Source organism: Triticum dicoccoides, chromosome 4A (genome assembly GCF_002162155.2).
Source record: "Triticum dicoccoides isolate Atlit2015 ecotype Zavitan chromosome 4A, WEW_v2.0, whole genome shotgun sequence".
NCBI classification, from domain to species: domain Eukaryota; kingdom Viridiplantae; phylum Streptophyta; class Magnoliopsida; order Poales; family Poaceae; genus Triticum; species Triticum dicoccoides.
Window position 1 is genome coordinate 621,361,904 of NC_041386.1, and position 21,925 is coordinate 621,383,828.

The 21,925-nt window shown below is 46.1% G+C and overlaps 1 protein-coding gene across 1 annotated transcript; it reads right to left on the bottom strand.

Annotated features, from left to right (window-relative positions):
• Positions 1–7,840: 7,840 nt before the first annotated feature.
• Positions 7,841–12,959, bottom strand: LOC119283861 (aspartic proteinase 39-like). The gene is made up of 8 exons (XM_037563233.1): positions 12,733–12,959; positions 9,869–10,081; positions 9,284–9,446; positions 9,104–9,177; positions 8,913–9,018; positions 8,721–8,799; positions 8,297–8,368; positions 7,841–8,215 (listed from the first exon to the last, which is right to left on the bottom strand). The coding sequence occupies exons 1-8, from the start codon at positions 12,957–12,959 to the stop codon at positions 8,049–8,051; spliced, it is 1,101 nt and encodes a 366-aa protein (XP_037419130.1). The 3' UTR covers positions 7,841–8,048.
• Positions 12,960–21,925: the final 8,966 nt, after the last annotated feature.

Below are 21,925 nucleotides of genomic sequence, written 5' to 3' on the forward strand. Positions count from 1 at the left end.
CCTGTTTGTGAATATAGAAGAAACGGGCGCCTTAAGTTCCCAATAGGAATTGCCAATAATTGGTCGGTTGGAGTTAACAACGTTGACTATGTCCGGCTTACACTAGAAAAAATCGTGTGTAGGTATAGGACGTAGTAGTTTAAGCCCGTTGAGTTAACACCTCAAGATACAATGAAAAATGTAAACGAAGGGTGGATGCATGTTATATTGTCTTGCGACATTCAAATTCAATTATTTATTGTTGGAAAATAAAAAAAAATTGATGTGGAGGGTTTTCATGTTCTTTGATGATGTGGAAGGCATGCATGTGGTAGAAAGTGAAAAGTAAAAGAATGGTTGTATATGGGGCTTAATGTTGTGGGGGTGCATGTAGTGGAAAGTTAAAATTTCATTGATTGCACGGTCTTTATGATGTGGATGGCTTGCATGTGCATTTAAATGAGAGATGGCATGTGTGCGTCATATGTGATGAGGTGGATATTTTGCATGTTAAGATAAATAATATAGTGGGATGAAGATTTTAGTTTTATGGGATGCCATTTATAGCAATTAAAATAATCATTGTTAGGGAATAAAAATAATATAATATACCTATTTTTCAATAAAATGTGTATTTTTTTATTGTTCCTGGCTTTTTCGGGTTTTCGGGCAGAAAACATCAATCATATTCTGTGCACAATATTGCAAAAAGCAGAGATATGCGCAACAGATTCAAAAGGAAAAAATGGTCATCAATCCAGCAGTCACTATTTTTATTAGAGGGTCCAGATTGAATCCGTATGGCCATATTGTTGACCCGAATACAATGGAATCTTTTGTGCGCATTGACATATACAAATTTTTGGTACATTATATTCTATAATTGCGAAGGAAATAAATATTCTTATATAAAATGGGATTATAAATACAGGTGGATTGGTGATAATTTATTGAGATGTTTTTCACTAGAATATGCAATCGATGGCCAGACAATAATATAGTGCAAGATATAGTAGTAAATTAATTATATAAAACAATATTCATGCTAGAATCAATTTGCAAATTGGTGTAACTTATTAATAACACATCTCTGACTTTTACTCTCTTTTTTGCAGGGCTCTGAATTTTACTTTGACTTTATAAACTAAGTTATTGAGAACAGAGTAATAAGTATCACAATATTTAAAAATATATTTTATATATGATCCATTTTTACTATTTCTTAGCAACAAAATCCTATGAAAAATAAAAGTGAAACTTACGCCTTCAAAAATGCGTCTAGAATAATAGTTTGTATATGGCAAAAATAAATACGTACTCCAGTTTTGACACGCTAAAGATGAGAGGAGGAGAGCCGGTCTCATGCATGCCTCAGCGGAGAAAGGAGGAGCCATGCATATGAGTACCTCCATCTTTATTTCCAAGTGAAGTGAGTCGTCCCATCAGCGCCCGTGCACCCCCTCCTCTCTTTTATCTGCATGTATTGTACACATCATGTAAGTTCTGACATGCAAATATCAGTACGAGTGTACGACGATGGTGGATTGCATGTGTGTGTGAGGAATAGCTTGCACTTGGCTAGACGACCTGAGCTGAGTAGGGCAATCCTACCTAGTTTTAAAGAGATGGGCAAACCGTCACAAATAACCTGTTTCGATGTCGACAAGTTTTAAACATTGTACACCTAAGAGCATCGATAACCGCAATTGCCTAAATCCGCCTCCTAAACACGGACATGACAGCACACAAACAATTAATTCCACAATCGCAAACGCCATTTCCACATCGCCAAAACCATATTATCAACATAAAATGTAATCTAGGCGGACCTCGGACAGCTCCACAATGCCTTTGTATGGCGGCCGGCTGCGCACCTCGAAGTGTTGGCCCGGTCGCCGGTGAGGTAGAGTAAGACATGGGACACGAACCGGCTCACTGGACTCAAGGCGCCGCCGTCTCCCATGCCCTACTCTTCTTTACCGGAGTCTGGAACCTTCACGGTGGTGATGGATGTGAGATCTGTTGGAAATATGAGCAATTTACCATATGATTTTATTAACATAAATAGTACTCCCTCCATTCCAAAAATAGTGCGTCCACGTTTCCCGAGATCCAAGTTTAACCATAAATTTAATCAACGAGACCGATTGCGGCGGGAGAAAAAAATGTATAATTGAAAACTTCTTTCGAATACAAATTCACTGATATAACTTTTGCTCCCGCCACAATCGGTCTTGATAGTTAAATTTACGGTCAAAGTTGAAGCACGAAGATAAAGGAAGCACTACATTATGGAATGGAGGGAGTAGATAAAACCTGACTATCATAGCAGAGATAAGACAAGTCATGCAATCCGACATACGGACATAGAGTATGCAAATGGCATCTGAAGTAGTGAATACAAAAAATATCGTCAATTTCCAAGTGAAGCAGAGTTGCGTTGCCCAAAGCCGATGCTGCAATCCAACACAATTGTCATCAGCTGCTGCAATCAATTTTTCCCGCTGCGTCGCCGCTACTATGGACGATGTGTGGTTGCAACGTCCTGTGAGAAGCATGCTGCTGCAAGGGAGCCCACCTCAACATGGGGCCGGCTACGAGGGAGGGTATCGCTGTTTCACAACTACTGCGAGGGAGCGTCCAGTGGAAGCACTGCCGAGAGTCGTGGGTGCTGCGAGGCAACACTCATCGGAGGCAGCCGGTGCTGCGATCCACCATTCTCGCCGCTACAAATTGGATGAGTTACGACATGCAGAGGCACTGGTGTTGCAATGCAACATTGTTGGCGTTGTTGGTGCTGCAATGCAACCTCGTCGGCGCTGCTGGTGCTGCATGCTGCCGGCTGGAGGGGTGCTGCGCTGGAGAGACGACGGAGCCAATTTCTGCTGGATTCGCCCACGTGATCCAGTTAGCACAGATCTGGGTGAGCTGCGCTTCATCCAATGTCTCACGAGGCAGTTTACATTTCCGTTCTATCATCCGGTCATCCAGTTGATCCCTAGCAGGTGCCTAAATTAAAGGCACGGGAGAAGCGTCCGTCGGCTGACGCAAGAAGAAAATGGACGACAGTACACACGAAAATCGGTTGCTCCCTTTGCTCCTCCTCCGCCGCGACAAACAACCTCAGCTCTGTCAAACGCTGTGAAGCCGTGGTAGAGAGCTCATGTTGCGAGGGTATATACATGTACCTAAAAGCAACTCCAACGGCCCGACTCAAACGGACGTCGATTTCGTTCGCTTTTTATCCATTTGGGTTGGCCAGACGGACACGGATGCCCGTTTCCGCATTTGGGTCGGCACCTCCGCCCAACGCTGGCCTACGACCCATTTTAGACGACGCCAAAAAAAATGAACGCATGCATATTTTAAAAAAAGAAACTACATTAATTAAACATTAAAGCCGGCCACGAAGGCCGGCGGGAGTCCACACGTCCACATTTGCATTTTAAAAAGATAAAAACAGCCTAAACTACGAGGCGGCGCGTTGCCCTAGGCGTCGTCGTCGTCGTCCTCGGGATCCGTGAGGTCGATGAGCGTCGGCGCCGGCCCGACCCAGGCGAACGCCGTGTTCCAGAGCGCTGCCATGTCGGGCTGTGCCTGCGCAGGCAGTGCCGGAGCGGTGGGCTGTGCGGCCGCCTGTGCAGCCGCGGCCTGGCGCGCCTCCTCCTCGGCCTCGCGTGCCTCCTCCTCGAGGTCGCGCTCGAGCAGCGCCACATCTCGAGGTAGGCCTGCTCCTGCGCCGGTGTCGCCCCCAGCCAGACCGGTGGCGCGGACACCCACTCGCGCCCACTCCATTCCAGGAGAAGCGCGCGATGGGCTCGGGCTCTGGCTGCGGCTCCGGCTTGATGGGGGACGGCGGGGCCACCGGTGGCACCACGCTGTCGCCCGCCGCGGAGAGGGCAAGGGCCTGCGCCATTGCCGCCTCGTAGCGGGCCTCCTCTTCCGCCTCCGCCGCCTCCGCCGCCTCCGCTCTGCGCCGTTCGTCCTCTTCGCTCTCACGGTAGACGGCCGCAAGGGCCGCCTGGTAGGCGTCCTCCGCCGCCTGGTCCTCCTCATGGACGACAAGCGGCATTGGCCTCCGGTCGACCTCGCGCACGCCCTGGCGCCTCGCCTCCTCGTGCTCGAAGGCGAACCACCTCGCCCAGTTGGGCGAGTCGGTTGCGTAGGTGTTGTCGCGGCGCTGCTCCGCCCTCAGCAGCGCCCGCCGGCGCCGCACCTCCTCCGCGTGAGCACGAGCCGACCGCGGCGCCGCCAGCACTGGGATCCTATCTGGATTCAGATGCCAGTCGTGCGGCAGCGTCACGTCGGGATACGGCAACGGCTGGCGGTTCTGCCAGTGCCACTCCGCCTGGTGCAATGGCACGCTGACGCGATGTCTCTGCCGGCGAGGCGCCGGCGGGGGTGGGAGAAACTCGGAGAGGAAAGGGGTGGCAGGGGACTTGCCCTTGGCCTTGTTGCCGCTGGCGCCGGAGAAGAGGCCCATCGTCGCTGTGGTTGCGGTGGCTAGCTAGGGTTTGCCGGCGACGAGGGAGCAAGGGTGGGCAGATGCCGACGGTGAGTTTGGATGAGGACGGCTCCGCCGTGCGGTCGGCTTAAAAAAAGACGAGCGCCGTCGCTGACACGTGGGCCCGTCGTCATAAATTAAGCTGACCGCGTGGGCAGCGGGTAGTTGGACGGCCGTCATGTGGGGACGCGGCAGACAGCGAGAAGGCACACGAAGCATCCGTTTGGCGTCCGCGCCGACGCATTTGGGGCGCAAATTTGGGCCGCAAATGCATCGGCGCGGACGTGACACGGACATGATTTGGGTTTGGGTCGGCGCGTTGGGCCGCCACTTTTGTCCGCGCCGACCCAAACGTACGCAGGCGGACAAAATGGGTCGGCCCTTTGGAGTTGCTCTAACACTGATTAATACAAAGTCTTCAAAATCGTGCACTGAATTAGGTATTTAAAAACTGACTTTAATTTTACTTCTTAATAGGTACTCCATCCGTCTCTAAATATAAGACTTTTCAGAGATTTCAACAGGGGCTACATATTGATATATATATATATACATATTTTAAAGTATAGATTCACTAATTTTGCTCCGTATGTAGTCAGCATTGGAATCTCTAAAAGTTCCTATATTTAGCAAAAGAGAGAGTTTTTTTTTTTGCACTACCATGCTTAAAAATTTATATCCGTATCGCATTGGATGCTCCAAATGGGCTTTTAATGAGAGAAAGGACTTATTTTTAGCGATAACATAAAGAAGATAAATTATACATACATATTATGTCCTAAAATTATAATATGATCGAAAATAAATGTGCTAGAAATTCCCACAAGTTTGTGAAGAAAAATCCAATTTTCAGGTTGATAGACTATTAGTGGATCACAACCATTAGATCCACGTAACCATAAATTATTCACATGTCGCATATGTTAGATCTTCACACTTACACCTAAACCTGATTATTCGCCAGGTCGGCCTGGGTTCTGACTGGGCTAGAGAAAGCCTTAACTCAAAATCCCCAGCCTGGCCCAGCCCAAAACACATGAACAATGCAATTTAGCAATTAAAATAATCATTGTCATGGTATAAAAATAATGCATTCTACCTATTTTTGAATAAAATATGTGCTTTTTATCATTTTAATATATTATATCTATTTGGGTGGTGTGACGTGCACCACGGGGGTGGGGCGTGCCTGCTGGTGTCAGAGCCGACGGCTTCTAGGATGTGCGACGTAGCTAGATCTGGTCTCGTGCGGGACGGGCCGTGGGCGGCACAACTCACAAGGAACCTCCCCTGCTAGGGTGTTCAGCTAGTGGAGGCTGCCATCATTATGGGGGTGGTCAGTCTCTCACCTCTGCTCTTCGGCCTGGCTCACAGGCAATCTTCCCTACCGCGGCGGCTGTTGGTGGCGGCTTTGTTGGGGGATGTCGATGGCCCTACACCTTGTAACATTGATTGGTAGATGGTGGTAGGGATAAACCAGGGAGGGAGGCAACTGCCTCCCGTCCGAGGGGTGGTCTTTGGTTGCCGAGGCAGCGACCCAGGTCGTGGGAGTCGAGTGCTCGTGGGCGGGGCGGGCAACTCAGGTGCGGGCGGGATGCCATGCATGTTTGTTCATGCGGCGTGGTGGCCAGTGCTTCGGCGAGTGGTGGCATTTTCAAGGTAAAGCCTATGTGCCATGGCATAATCCCTCATGCTTTGATTTAGCCGACGGTAGCAGTGGCGGTGGGCGTTGTCTCCTTCCTAAAAGCGTCGTCGTAACTACTGTCCTCCTTCGGATTGTTCCAGGTGAAAACCATGATCCTTTAGATCGGGCAGGGACAATGCTCAGGTGTCATTTCCATTCTTGAAGGCGATGTCTTGGAGGCCGACGTTCATCGACCGCAGCTTCGTCTATTCATTACACTTTCATGGTGGATAACTCCGACTACTTCAAGTAGGGCCCTCATTGCAGATCTGACATTGGCTTGGCGTGTTGGGATGGTGTGGTTGTTGTTTCGCCTGTTTTATCTAGCCTTGGGTGTGTGTTGTGTTGTAGTGTTGAGTTGTATCATTAGTTTCGGCTTGTTTCGGTGCTTGTAGTTGTCGATAGGTGGTCTACGGATTAAGTGAACATACAAGCATACATATACTCTTTCTTATTTCATTCCTATCCTCCGGCCTCTCCGCTCTTCACCCCACTTTTTCTGATTTTTTCTAATTTTCCCCACTGGTCTGTTTTTTTTCCTGAAAACCTCCTCAACTGCCATAATTATTAACTTATCAAATAAAATTATGTTTATTTGGTAAGCATAAGAGTGGTGATTCTATTAGGAGTTAAATTCATTTTTGGTATGTAATAATCATATCAATACTTTGTCGAAAAAACATAAAAATACTCCATATTAGTAATAAATGGGTACGTAAATCACGATGATTCCATAGAGAACATTAATTTGTTCCCCGCAAAAAAAATGAATATTAATTTGTTTCCCGGACATGCAATTTCCTAATTATTACCAAAAATGAATTGCCAATTCCCATAATCGTGCCTCTGGTGATTCCCTATAAATAGACACTTGCATTACGAAGTAAACCGGCCAACACAGGTGCATTTCTTGATCTTGCTAGGCCTCCAATTGACCGCAAGGCAGCCCCTGATCATGAAGGCTAGCAGAACCACCACCATCATCTTGTCCGTATGGATACTGGCACTCCTCCTTCCGTCTTCCGGTAATCTTTTTATTTTTTATTTTGCGTCTTAGGCAATCGTATAGATATAGTTGCATATAAGTGTTCCTAAGATTTTACATACAAGTTTCAGTACAAATTATTCTTATGGAATCAATATGCCGTCCAGGTGTGGTTGCAGTAAGGCCTGTTAAATGTCCGACGCACGTCCCTGGAGACCCAACTTGCATCAATAGGCTATCATTTCGGGTTCTGCGACGAAGGCAGATGCTATTGCATCAACTGCCACTCATCACTTGATGCTAGACCGGCAAACGCAGCCTTGAGTCATTGAGCACGTATGCACCTAATCTAATAAACGGCTTCACTTGTTCATTTCTTTTCTCCCTTGGTCCCTTTTTTTCTGATTGTTGGAAAGGTCAATTTGTCCTGCTCATGTATGTTGGCACTACGGCACCAAATAAGTACATGTACGACTTTCATTCCAAGCTGGCAATAAAACAATCACAAGTGGTTGATGAATTTTGGCCCTTAGAACCTGATTGATGCTTTGGGCTATCTCCCTCTTTGTACTTCTCGTTCCATTTGTAACCTTTTATTCCTTCTAAGCGCAATGAAAACCAGTGGTCCTGCCTTTTCGTTAAAAAAATCAGTTTAGTAGGCATCAACCAGACGTAATACAGACTTCAGAACGTTAATACAAAAGTGGCATCCACTGACATACACTGCGTAGTATCAAGCATCAGCAGGGCTAGATTTTTCACTTCTTCAATTAGACAAGGAAAACAACTTCATCAGCGAGATAGTTGTGCATGATTTATCATAAGGCCGTTCCCTGCCTCTCCCGAGTGACTTTCAATGCTCCACCGGCAATTAACTTGGAGACGTCTCGACTCTGCTAGTTTTCCTGACGGCGCCCCTGGTAGCTATCGACCCGCCGCAGTGCACTGATGTTACTATTTATGAGGGCAACTCCAATAGCTATCATTAGGCTGCAGTATGATGGTGTGTGGCTCCTCAGCGACTCACTGGCAACAACCAAGGTGGTCTTATTCAGTAGCGAGCCTGACAATTAAATTTTTTTTGTCAAAATGAGGAAGCATATCAAGAAAGGCAATTTTGCTTTGTACAGAAATCTGATCTTACAGTTATAGTCTACCCAACCCATGCGCATCTTCTCCAAGTCATACGTGAATATCCTATCACGTAAGACAAGATCTGACACAAGAGGGGCTAATCAGTTAGCAAGAATAATATTGTGCTCAAGATCTCATGATTGGTAAATATAATTAGTTGCTAGTTCATTCAACAATAAGGTAATGCTTACAAATGTATTTACTTGTTAGACAATGTTTGCATAGGCGAATTAGCCGGTGTTCCTATCTGCATAATATCATCAGTATAATATTGAGGGTTAAAGCCGTGATCACTCTTCCATGAATGTGGCTGGCTTGTGGACTGTGTTTACTATTACCATGACAGAATAGGAGTCTTAGATCTTATTGCAAGATGTGCAACTTAAACTTGCTAATTCAGTCGATAGGTTTATTGAAAAAGGTAGATGACTAACCTCCTAGAATAGTGGCATGCTCATAACCCTTGAACCTCTTGCTACTTTGAAAACCAATGCACAATATGACTTGGTTGTCCTGCAAATTACGATATGACATTGCTTACCGTACGTTAAGACAATCCCCCACCCCAAAAGAAATTTAACCAGATATGAAATTATATTAAGAAAAAGGTAGCTTCAGAAGGTTACTGGAAGGTGAGATACAGCCTTGCGCATGAGGTAGTTTGCCGGACCCACTGTCAATGGAACACCACCCTCAAAAAATAGTGTCACTATTGGAAATTCAGATACATTGCTGTGAACAAACAACCAAAGTAATTGTCAAGTGATTCAACATTTTGAAGTACGGACACTAATTAATCTCCTAGTGATAAAAAAACCTTTTCCAGCAAATAAAACATTCATTTCCCTTTATGACACTGTAATTCATAGATGATGGAGCAGCATTAATTATCTGCATATAAAGAAATATGAACCATTACGACTGTCATATAGTACAATAAAATTATTGAAGTAGTGTAGACTATCAAATCTTGGTTCTTTGACAACAAAAGACTCACCGCGTTAATAATTGGATCATAAACTCCATCTGGAAGGTATGCTAAGGATGTCCCAGAATCTGCAAATGTTCCTTGTGTCTTTGATGATGCAAACAAGGAAGAATCAATTGGGACATTTTGACCATTGACAGAAATGCTCTTCATATTCACGCTGTAACGAGGCCTGTACTTTATCGAGAAAAGTTTTCGATATAAAAGGACTCAGGAGGTTCCATTGGAAACTGTAACCCACATTCTGATCACATAGGTCAACACAAGTTCCTTAGGTAAAAAGGAATATCAAGTGATTTTTTTTCTTAAATCTACACTTTATATTTGCAAACTGAATGTTGTACATATAAATTCTAACTTAGAATTAAAAAATAATAGATTTTTAAAGTAAATTTAACTAACAATTGTACTTTGCCAATGGCAATGGGGTTGTGATTGGCCAAATCTGTTATTATATCTGCACCACCAATTTCTATCCTCCATACTTAACACCAAACATGGAAGGAAAAGTGCAACACACGAACAAAACAGAGTCATGTGAAATTCTGAACTTGAAAATTATGTAATCAAAGTAATTCTAGGAAAAGAACTTACTGTGATGAAACAAGTGGAGTAAATACAAATCCTGGCTCTACAACTTCACTGAGAACAAGAATTCCACCACCATCATCTGAACTTGTCAGACAATGAGAGAAGGCCTTAGGAGACACCCCTTGAGAGCTCAGTTGCAACATAATAGACGGTGCATCCTTTCCAAACCCCATAATTCCATCTTGTTGCAGCGCCCCTGACTGCGAGTTGCTACATCTGTGGAAAAAACTTAGTTAAATATCATAAGTTGATAATTAGTAGTAACAAGTTTCTTATCACACATTAGCTCACAGGGAATTTACAAGATACATGACTGAAAAAATAACTCTACCCAAAAACGACAGTGGCAGAAGAGCCGGCAGCTCCCTCACTTCCGTTTCCCATGACATTGTCGAAATGCATTATATCAGACACGTAGTAACCTCCCGTGGTAGTTCCATCGGCACACGCCTGCCAGTAACCACATTGATTGTTTGTAGTGCCCGCGGCTTGACATATCGAATTCTTTGATTGGACAGCATGTTTACACATGTCATCAGAGCATGATATGTTGGTCGACGTTGAAGAATTGTTGGGGTTGTACACCTCCAAAGTGTTCTGAGAGAAGTAAAATGGTAAAACAAGATTACATCGCAAGGTAGAGAAAACAGTCTGAAACTAGATGCATTTTCCTGTCAGATCGATTAGAAATTGGAGAATGGACGCCTTACATAGATGCGATCTGACATCATGGTGCAAGTAACCCATGTGATGTCACTACCGGTGTCAAATTGCATGGAATACCGTTTTGATGGGTTGCCCAAAGTCATGAAGGTATAGTAGAGCGTGCAAGTTCAAACTTTAGAATTTAGATACAATGACAACATTATAATGTCATAAGAGGAAGTTGATCGATCACAACACAGTGGTAAACCATAACTGAAGAGCAAAGAGACATTCGAAGGGCGAAAGAATAGTTTATTTTGTGTTCGGCGTGCAGACAGAACAACAGAAATGGAAATGGTTGTCTAGTGGCTTGGATCACATGGGTATAAAAGCTTACTAGTTCAATGGTAAAGATCTTGGTGATGAGACCACGCCAGCTACACAGGCAAGGCATCAAGCTAGTTTTGGGATACAGAGAAACCATGTTGGTTCAGATTGCAATATTCTTTTGGATGGACAAAATCTCTGTTTTCCCATGGGCGATTAGACCATATGTGAGCAATGCAGACTGTCTACATAACGACAGGAAACACTAACAGTCCCAACTAATTCAGAGAAAAATCCACACAAAAGCCACTGAGCAATCCCCCTGTGATGCCACAACTTCCTGCATACCACTGCACTGATCAAATGAAACAGGTCTGTACAAATTACAAGTTGAATTCACGAGCTGAGCACACGACACTATTCTACAGTATGTCAGCTACATTATCAAACACAGAACTACCTAAGTGGTTGTTTGTGATAAATCTCACTCGTATTTGTTCCCCATTGAGCAGAATTTGGGACGACGCCGAGGCAAGAGATATGGATATGAAATTGTTGGCTGAATCCCAACTGCTGAAGCACATCCAACAAGAAAGATTGAATGCTTCTTCGCTCTATGTAGGCTTTGAATTAAGATCTTCAGATAGAGAGACCCGCAAAAAACAAAGCTCTCCAGATAGAGGAAATTATCCATTACTCCTTCCGTTTCTAAGTATAAGCCCTTTTAGGGATTTCAATGCGGACTACATACAGACGTATATAGACATATTTTACAGTTTAGATTCACTCATTTTGCTCCGTATGAAGTCTATACTGAAATCTCTAAAAGGTTTTATATTTTGAAACGGAGGAAATATGCTTCTTCCTCTCAAAAAGGCACTCTGGCTGTTGGGTATGATGTTTTGAGTTCAGGGCCTAGTTTGCAAGGGCTGATCCAGGTGGCTCAAATTAGCAGAATGTATATTCAAGTAGTCCCAATTTAAAGCCTATCCAGATCTTTCTTTCTTCCCTATCAGAGAGTCAAAAATGTTCCCGAAGGACAACAACTTGGTCGTTATGGTCAGTGACCACTCTGTTTCCTTTATGCAGGAAAAGGATGTGGTCAGAGATTTAGGTAATCGGGGAATTTGTGTTGTCATTCTTCAGTGATGTCGGTTCTCTCATTCGACCACATAAAACAGCGACCAATTAGAGGAAGTTCAGATCACCAATGACTGAGCGAAAGCTTCTGAGCATCCTCACGTTCAGATTTTGGTTGCTTTTTTCACTTGCTCGGCTGATCAGGTTGAAGAAGTCAGCAAGTAAGGCACAGCAAAGTGAGAAAAGCAACTAAAATCCAGGCGGAGTTGTTTGGAAGTTTAGTCAGTCAGAGCAAAGCTTCGAGATTTTGAAGTAGTCGGCAGAACCAGCAATCAGCCGGCAGGAAAGCAACATTGTCCACAAATCTACTACCCATAGTTTCAGAGATGATTGGATTCTTAATAGTGCAGTGCGTGCCTAGTTTCGTTTCTTGCAAACACACCAGCTGGCAGTGGTGATCTTGAACTAGAGCAGAAACATTTCTTCTTCTAGCAGAACTAGAGCTGGGTACATACTACTAGCAGAACATCATACTGATAGCACTCATCTTCAGACAAATAGTAGACCGACTTCCCGGGACGTGACTGCGGCGATGAACTATCTCATTGTCGAGCGGGCGCTGGTAAATTAAGCTCCTCGAGTGATGGTTGAAATCTCTAGAAGCATGGCATCCAATTCCAACCAAGGATTTCAGGCGCATCAGCATCAATAAAAGTGAGGGTTGCCAGTGATTTTGCTGGGCCGCCGGCGAGTGAACTTAGATCCACAAATTTGAGACACGGAACAAGAAAAGGCAGAGCAGAGGAGAGGCTTACCCGGGCAGGCCCTCCAAGTCGAAGTCCGGCACGCCCCTCGGCCTTGAGAACCGCTCCTTGTCCAGGTTCTGGAGCGTCTCCAGGGACGATGCCGGCAGCGGCACCGTGCGTTGGAGCAGAAGCGCCGGCGTCCACGCTGCCGACTTGGCCACAGCAGCGGCGGCAGCGGACAGGACCACCGCCACCGCCACCGCCACCAACCCGGCCGCCGCAGCGTGCTTCTTCATCGACGAACCCCGGCTGCAGAGCTAGAGCATCGGCGAGGCGATGGGTGCAGCCAACTTTGGAAATATTCTTCCCGGTTTTCTTTTCTGACACACGGACGCGGTTACTTCCTTTGTTACCCCACCTCCACACAAGTACAACGCAGGTGCCTCAAGAAAAATGAAAAACTTATATGCACATGTCGTATTCGAAAATTATATTGAGATGTCTCTCCTCAAGCACGAGTGGGTAAGCACCCATCACTGTACAAGGCCGCAAAGGCACGCGCCAAATGTCAGTTGGCTGACACGAGGAGAAAATCGGCGACGGAAAAAGTTAACGTCGGCCGTCTAATGCGTTGGCCACCCGCACAATGTACCAACCATTGCAACACGCATGATGCCGCAACACATCAATTTCCAAATCTGCCTGTCCATCCCCAACCAAGCTACACCAACTGCGGCGGCTGTCTCAGTCGCGCGCTCCAGTGTTATCGGCGGCTATCTCAACGGGCTCATTGGGATTCTTCCTATGTTGGCCACGCCAAATCATGGTTGTGCCAAAAATATTGATGCACCCAGCGCTTGCTCTCGTCTTGCGTCAAATTGAGGTGGAAAACTGGGCTAGCGTCGGCATGTCATTGGATTGGCTTCAACCCAAACATATGCCCATGAATGGTGTCAACGATAATTTTTGGGCAAAGCATGTTCGGGCTGCAATGCGCCGCCGCCCAGAATCACCTCCTCCCTTTACCCCCGCACCCCTCAGCATCATTGCGCACCACATTGTTTCCAACATGCTCGAATCCATCACGAAGTGCAGCTCGGTTGGTTCATCTGCTCTTCCTCCACCGCGACAAATAACCTCAGCTTTGTCAAATGAAAGGGAACGACGATAGTGAGCGACTGTTGCACGAGTACATATATACATGAACATAACACCGATTAATACTAAGTCCCTAAAATCATATACATTGAATTAGATATTTAAAACAAGACTGCAAGTTTACTTCTTAATATAAATAAAAATATATAACAGGTATTAGAAACATTAACGCTAATATATATGGTACTTTAATTGTACTAACCATGCTTAAAAAAATTGTACATATCCCATTGGGTGCTCCTAATTGGATTCTAGTGATAAAAGGATACTTTGCTAACGATGGCATAAATAAGATGAATTATACATACATATTATATCCTAAAATCATAATACAATAAAAAAATGTGCTACAAATTCGCAATTTTTTTTTCCAATTCTCAGGTTTGTAGATTATAGTGGATCGCAGCCATTAGATCTAAATAATTGTACATTCACATGTCGCACATGTTAGATCTTCACACTTACCCCTCAACCTGATTATTCTCCAGTCTGGGCCATGTGAAACTAGGAGATGTAGATTAGATTGGCTCACCAGGAACAACAGCCTAAACTAGAGCTCATATATATACTCAGCCAACTAGGGCTGTGGCGGTGTCGGATATACATCAAGGGTTGTTACAAGAGATATACTAAATCCTAGATACTAACAACTATCTTATCCTAAGAATATACGGTTTAACATTCCCTCTCAATCAGAACTACCTACAAGAAGATTCAGATTGTACCGATTTGAAACAAATGAACTCTTGGCTAGCGGCTTTGTAAAAATGTCAGCCACTTGTTCCTTGGAGGATATAAACCGAACATCAAGTGCCTTGGCAGCAACGCGTTCTCGAACAAAATGAAAGTCCACTTCTATATGCTTTGTTCTGGCATGAAACACCGGATTTGCAGGTAGATAGGTGGCATGAAACACCACAGAACAGGAGCGCGTGGCAAGAAAAGACCAAGCTCGCCAAGGACTGACTGTATCCAGATTAACTCTGCCGTTCCATTTGCAAGAGCCTTGTACTTAGACTCCGTGCTTGACCGTGAGACCGTAGCTTGCTTTCTTGAACTCCAAGATACGAGATTCGGACCAAGAAAAACAGCAAAGCCTCCTGTAGATCGACGATCATCACCGCACCCTGCCCAATCTGCATCGGAGAAACAACTCGGCAACATCGAAGGAGACTTCTTGATAGAAAGTCCCATGGTACTAGTGTACTTCAAGTATCTCAAGATCCTCTTGGCAGCCGAGAAATGCGTGGTTGTTGGAGCATGAAGGAACTGACAGACACGATTGACTGCAAATGAGATGTCCGGCCTCGTGAGTGTCAAATATTTGAAGAGTTTCAACCAAACTACGATATTTTGTGCAGTCTTCGAGAGAGAGAGAGGTGTTCCACTGCCTTTGTCTAGTTTCTCACTTGAAGACATAGGTGTAGTGGATATCTTGCAGTTTCCCATGTTGGCGTGAAGCAGGATATCGCCAATATACTTCTGTTGAGACAGAATGATTCCACCTGGCGAAGACTGCACATGGACACCAAGAAAATAGTGCAACGGGCCAAGATCTTTAAGGGCAAAGGAGACCTGAAGGTCAGTGAGCAGCTTGGTAGTTGCAACCGGGGAGGAGCTTGCCACAATGATGTCGTCCACATATACAAGAATGAATATAGTGACGCCAGCACGATTGAAAACAAAAAGTGAGGTGTTCGCCTTTGATGCTGAAAAACCAAGTTGCTACAGCCGAGAACTCAACCGAGAATACCACGCTCGAGGAGCCTGTTTGAGACCATAAATAGCCTTGTGAAGTTTGCATAGGTGTTGAGGAGCAGAAGGATCAACAAAACCAGGGGGTTGCCACATGTATACTTCCTCTTGGAGAATGCCATGAAGGAATGCATTTTGAACATCCAATTGACGCAAACACCAACCATGAGAGACTGCAATGGATAGAACCAGTCGAACCGTCATAGGCTTGACAACCGGACAGAACGAACCATCATAGTCCAAACCATACCGTTGTTTGAACCCTTTTGCGACAAGACACGCCTTATGAAGATCCACCGAGCCATCTGATTTATGCTTGAGCTTGAAAACCCATTTGCAGTCAATAACATTAACACGAAATGGAGGAGGAACTAGAGTCCAAGTACCATTCCGATGTAGTGCATCAAGCTCAAGTTGCATGGCACGACGCCACTCCGGAGATGTCACCGCCTCACGATGATCAGTAGGCTCCTGGGTCGCCAGAAAAGCACGGCGAGATGGGTCGTATGTGATTGTGCCATCTTTGCGCTGCAGAAGAGTGCGAGTGTTGTCGCGGGTGCGCATCACCATTGCATGCACTGGAGCAGCGGATCCAGATGACATAGACGATCTGGAGGGGGCGCATGCAGCCGTACGGGCGGGAGAATCCGCTTGGGATCCCGCCTCGCGGTCTGTCGCAACAGCGGCCGACAGATCCTTCTCGGATCCCGAAGCGCAGGTGGAATCAGCGGCGACCACACAGCAGGTCCCCGCCCTGCAGAGGCCACGCGGGCTAGCCCATCCGCGGGTCCTACCACGACCAAGGAGACAGCCCAGAGGCGGGTCCTGCCGGGTCGGAGGACGCGCGTGCATGGGGGACAGGAGACGCTGGCGAGGAGGCGGGATGCCCCTCCGCAGACGCCACGTGGCCCACTGGAGATGTGGGCTCGCCCCGGTCGCTGTCGCCAGGTGCACGGGAGGGCGCGTCGCTGTCGCTTGAGGGCGCGTGATTTGAGGGAGGATCTGCTCCGGATCCAGCGCCCAGATCCGCCTGGGATCCCGCAGCTGGGATTTTCTGTGGCGACGAGGATCCTGCATCCACATTAGTGCGCGAAATAGATTTGCCATAACTCAAGTGATCATGCGGAATTAGGAGAATGGCATTTTCTGCAACGTGAGGTGGAACCGGAGTAGTTTGGGCAGTGGCAAACGGAAAAATAGTCTCATCAAAAACTACTTCACGTGAAATATAAACCCGGGCTGTGGGCAAGTGTAGACACTTGTATTCCTTGCGACGAATACTATAGCCAACAAACACACATTGTTGATATCGGAAAGCGAGTTTGTGAGTGTTGTATGGCGTGAGGTTGGGCCAACAGGCAGAACCAAAGGTGCGAAGGGAATTGTAGTCGGGTTTGGTATATGGAATAGTTTTTCCATAGGGCTTATGTTACTTATTACACGGCCAGGGAGGCGATTAATAAGATAACAGGCAGAGAGGTATGCCTAATCCCAGAACCGCAAAGGCATAGACGCATGTGATAAGAGAGAAAGACCCATGTCAACAATGTGACGGTGTTTCCGCTCGGCGGAACCATTTTGCTGGTGTGTGTGTGTGGGCAAGATACGTGATGCGTGATGCCAAGTTGATGAAAAAAGGTATTGCTAAGTTTCTCGTATTCCCCACCCCAATCAGATTGAACGCATATGAGTTTGCGAGATAGTAAGCATTCAACATGGGCAAGAAAATATCGAAAAACATCAAACACATCACATTTTCTTTTAAGGAGATAGATCCACACAAATTTACTATAATCATCAATAAATGAAACATAGTACTGAAACACACTGGAGGAAGTCTTGGCAGGTCCCCACACATCTGAGAAAACAAGTTCTAATGGAAACGAGGAAACACTTGAAGATCTAGGAAAAGGTAACTGATGTGCTTTGCCTTGTTGACAAGCATTACACACATGCATCAAAGACCGACTAGAAGAGGACAATTTATTGGATGCCAAAACATGTTGAACGACTTGTGTGGATGGATGGCCGAGCATAGCATGCAAATCTTCAGCAAAGAGCCGAACCGAAGATAGAGCACGAAAGGGTGAGGGCCGAACAGGTAGAGTCCGTTTTCACATCTGCCTTGATGAAGAACCCTCTTGGTAATCAAATCCTTCATAAAAATGAGTAGGATAATATTTTAGATAAGCATGATTATGAATGGCAAGACGATTAACAGAGAGAAGATTTTTATCGGCATCAGGAACATGTAAGATGTTGCGAAGTTTGAGGTTTGCAGAAGGAGTGGGAAGGATTGCATGACCACGATGAGCTATGGCCCTGTTTGGTTCGGCTGTGGATTTGTAGAAGCAGTTGTGGAAACTCTGTTGTGGGAAAACAGCTGTGGAAAATCTGATGTGAAAAAGATGTAGGTCATTGGCAAACCAGCTGATACAGCTTTTTCAGATTTTTGGCCCGCAGCGGAATCAGATTTTGGAAAGCACGTCCTGGGCTGCTTCCGCTTTTAGTTCAGATTTTGGCAGCGGATTTCTGAAATCGGATTCTGCTGGGTTCGCCCTTTGGTTCAGATTCTGCTGCGCGGCAGCGGAATCCGTCGATAAAAGCTAAACCAAACAGGGCCTATGTGCAAACCTGAGCCATCGGCAGTATGGATGCGGTCCCGCCCCGGGTACTTCTCCTTTATGATGAGGCGGTCCAGATCCGAGGTGATGTGGTCGGACGCCTCCATGTCAGTAAACCAAGTCGGGTCACCGACGATAGACGGTGGAGAAGCAGCTGTCAGGCCGGCCATCTTGGAGTGTTGGGGTTGAAACGCATGACTATAGCGCTACCCACATTCCCAAGCATAGTGCCCGGGGCCATGGCAGAGTTGGCATTGGACATGGGTGTCAGCACCACCCCCGTAGTCGCCGCGGTTGCCACCATAGTCACCTCGCTGACGATTGCCACCGCGGTTGTTGTTGCCATAGTCACTGCGGTCACCTTGATTACCGCGGCCCTTGCCACGATAATTGCCATGGTTGCCACTGCGGTTGTTGTTGTTGCCATTCTTGTCGCGGGCGACATAGTTGACAGAAGAGCCGCCGGCGTGAAGATGAAGGCGAGCAGCGTGATACTCACGGCGACGCTCGAAGGAGAGTGCATTGGAGTAGAGGCCCCCCAGAGTCATCTCGTCGATCCGGGTGGTGACAATAGTAATGAGGGGCTCATAGTCATTGTCAATACTGGTGATGACGGCGGTGATGATGTTGTCGTCCTGCATGGGACACCCAGCAGCCGCCAGCTGATCGGCGTAGGAGCGGATCTTGGCGAAATAATCCACCATGGAGAGGTTGGCCTTGCGGAAGTTGGCCTTGTCGAGCTTGATCTGCACAACACTAGCACGGCAGTGGGTAGAATACATCTCCTCATATATAGACTCAGCCAACTAGGGTTGCGGCGGTGCGGATATACATCAAGGGTTGTTACAAGAGATATACCAAACCCTAGATACTAACAGCTATCTTATCCTAACAATATACGGTTTAACATGCCAGGTACGGGCTGAGCTTGAAAATAGACCTTGAAAATAATATGGTGGGTGAACAAATTACTACCGAGCAATTGATAGAAAAGCGCAAAGTTATGACGATATCTAAGGCAATGATCATGAATATAGGCATCACGTCCGTGTCAAGTAGACCGAAACGATTCCGCATCTACTACTATTACTCCACACATCGACCGCTATCCAACATGTCTAGAGTATTAAGTTTATAAAGAACGGAGTAATGCATTAAGTAAGATGACATGATGTAGAGGAATTAACTCAAGCAATATGATGAAAACCCCATCTTTTTATCCTCGATGGCAACAATACAATACGTGCCTTGCTGCCCCTACTGTCACTGGGAAAGGACACCACAAGATTGAACCCAAAGCTAAGCACTTCTCCCATTGCAAGAAAAACCAATCTAGTTGGCCAAACCAAACCGATAGTTCGAACAGAGTTACAAAGATATCAAATCATACATAAAAGAATTCAGAGAAGATTCAAATAATATTCATAGATAAGCTGATCATAAATCCACAATTCATCGGATCTCGGCAAACACACCACAAAAAAATATTACATTGGATAGATCTCCAAGAACATCGAGGAGAACATGGTATTGAGAATCAAAGAGATAAAAGAAGCCATCTAGCTACTAGCTATGGACCCGTAGGTCTATGGCAAACTACTCACGCTTCATCGGAAGGGCAATAGAGTTGATGTAGAATCCCTCCGTGATCGAATCCCCCTCCGGCAGGGTGCCGGAAAAGGTCCCTACATGGGATCTCACGGGTACAAAAGGTTGCGACAGTGGAAAAGTGTTTTCGTGGATGCCTCTGGTGGTTTGAGGATATTTGGGAATATACAGGCGAAAGAATTAGGTCAGGAGGGTCACGGGGGACCACAAGGGTGGGGGCGCGCCTTCTGTCCTTGTGGCCACCTCGTGGCTCCTCCGACTTCATCTCCAAGTCTCCTGGTTGTCTTCTGGTCCAAGAAAAATCATCGTGAAGGTTTCATTTCATTTGGACTCCGTTTGGTATTCCTTTTCTGCGAAACTCAAAACAAGGGAAAAACAGAAACTGGCACTAGGCTCTAGGTTAATAGGTTAGTCCTAAAAATAATATAAAATAGCATATTAATGCATATAAAACATCCAAAACAGATAATATAATGGCATGGAACTATAAAAAATTATAGATACGTTGGAGACGTATCAGCCACCTTTATGCAAAACTAGTTGCTTGTTAGTCGGTGGAACCGGTCTCATGTGCGTGGACATGGAAAGTTGGTTCGGGCTGCTTCATCCAACAATGCCGCCGAATCAAAATAAGACGTTGGTGGTAAGCAGTATATGACTATCACTGCCCACAACTCATTGTGTTCTACTCGTGCATATCATGTACGCATAGACCTGGCTCATGTTGCCACTGTTGGGAATCCTTGCATGGAAAACAAAAAAATCTACGCACACACAATGATCTATCCATGGAGATGCATAGCAACGAGAGGGAGAGTGTGTGTCTACGTGCCCTCATAGACCGTAAGCGGAAGCGTTTCACAACGCGGTTGATGTAGTCGAACTTCTTTGTGCTTCAACCGATCAAGTACCGAATGCACGGCACCTCCGTGTTCTGCACACGTTCAGCTCGGTGACGTTCCTCGCCTTCTTGATCCAGCAAGACGTCGAGGTAGTAGATGAGTTCCGTCAGCACAACAACATGGTGATAGTGATGGTGAAATGATCTTCGTAGGGATTTGCCTAAGCACTACGAAAATATGACCGGGAGTGTAAACGACGGAGGGGGGTGCCGCACACGGCTAACAATTGATCTGGTGTGTGCTAGACGCCCCCCTCCCACATATATATCACCTCCTTTGTGGGAGGGAGGAGCAGCCAATGGAGGCACCCAAGTAGGGGAATCCTACTTGGGGACCCTCCCAAGCCGCGCCCCCCCCCTTCGCGGGGAAAGGCTGGGGAGGGTGGCGCCCCCCTTTCCTTCCTCCCATGAGAGGGAAAGGCAGGAGGGGCTAGCCCTCCCCCTTTTTCTTCCCTAGGGCTAGCCAAAAAAGAGAGGGGGTGCACCAGCCCCCTTGTGGGCTGGTATGTCCCCTCATTTGGCCCACAAGGCCCATATCTTGTCGGGTGGGGGGAGGGGGGCGGAACCCCTTCCGGTGACCCGATCCCTTCCCGGTACGTCTCGAAACACTTCCGGTGTCCAAATACCATCGTCCTATATATCAATATTTACCTCTCGAACATTTTGATACTCCTTGTCATGTTTGTGATCTCATCCGGGACTCCGAACAACATTCGATCACCAAAACATATAACTCATATAACACTATATTGTCAACGAACGTTAAGCGTGCGGACCCTACGGGTTCGAGAACTATGTAGACATGACTGAGACACCTCTCCGGTCAATAACCAATAGTGGAACCTGGATGTCCATATTGGCTCCTACATATTCTACGAAGATCTTTATTGGTCGAACCGTTATGACAACATACGTAATTCCCTTTGTCCATCGGTATGTTACTTGTCCGAGATTCAATCGTCGATTCTTCATACCTAGTTCAATCTCATTACCGAAAAGTCTCTTTAATCGTTTTGTAATACATCACCTTGTGATTAACTCCTTAGTCATTTGCTTGCAAGCTTATGATCTGTATTACCGAGAGGGCCCAGAGATACCTCTCCGATACTCGGAGTGACAAATCCTAATCTGGATCTATGCCAACTCAACAAACACCTTCGGAGATACCTGTAGAGCATCTTTATGATCACTCAGTTACATTGTGATGTTTGATAGC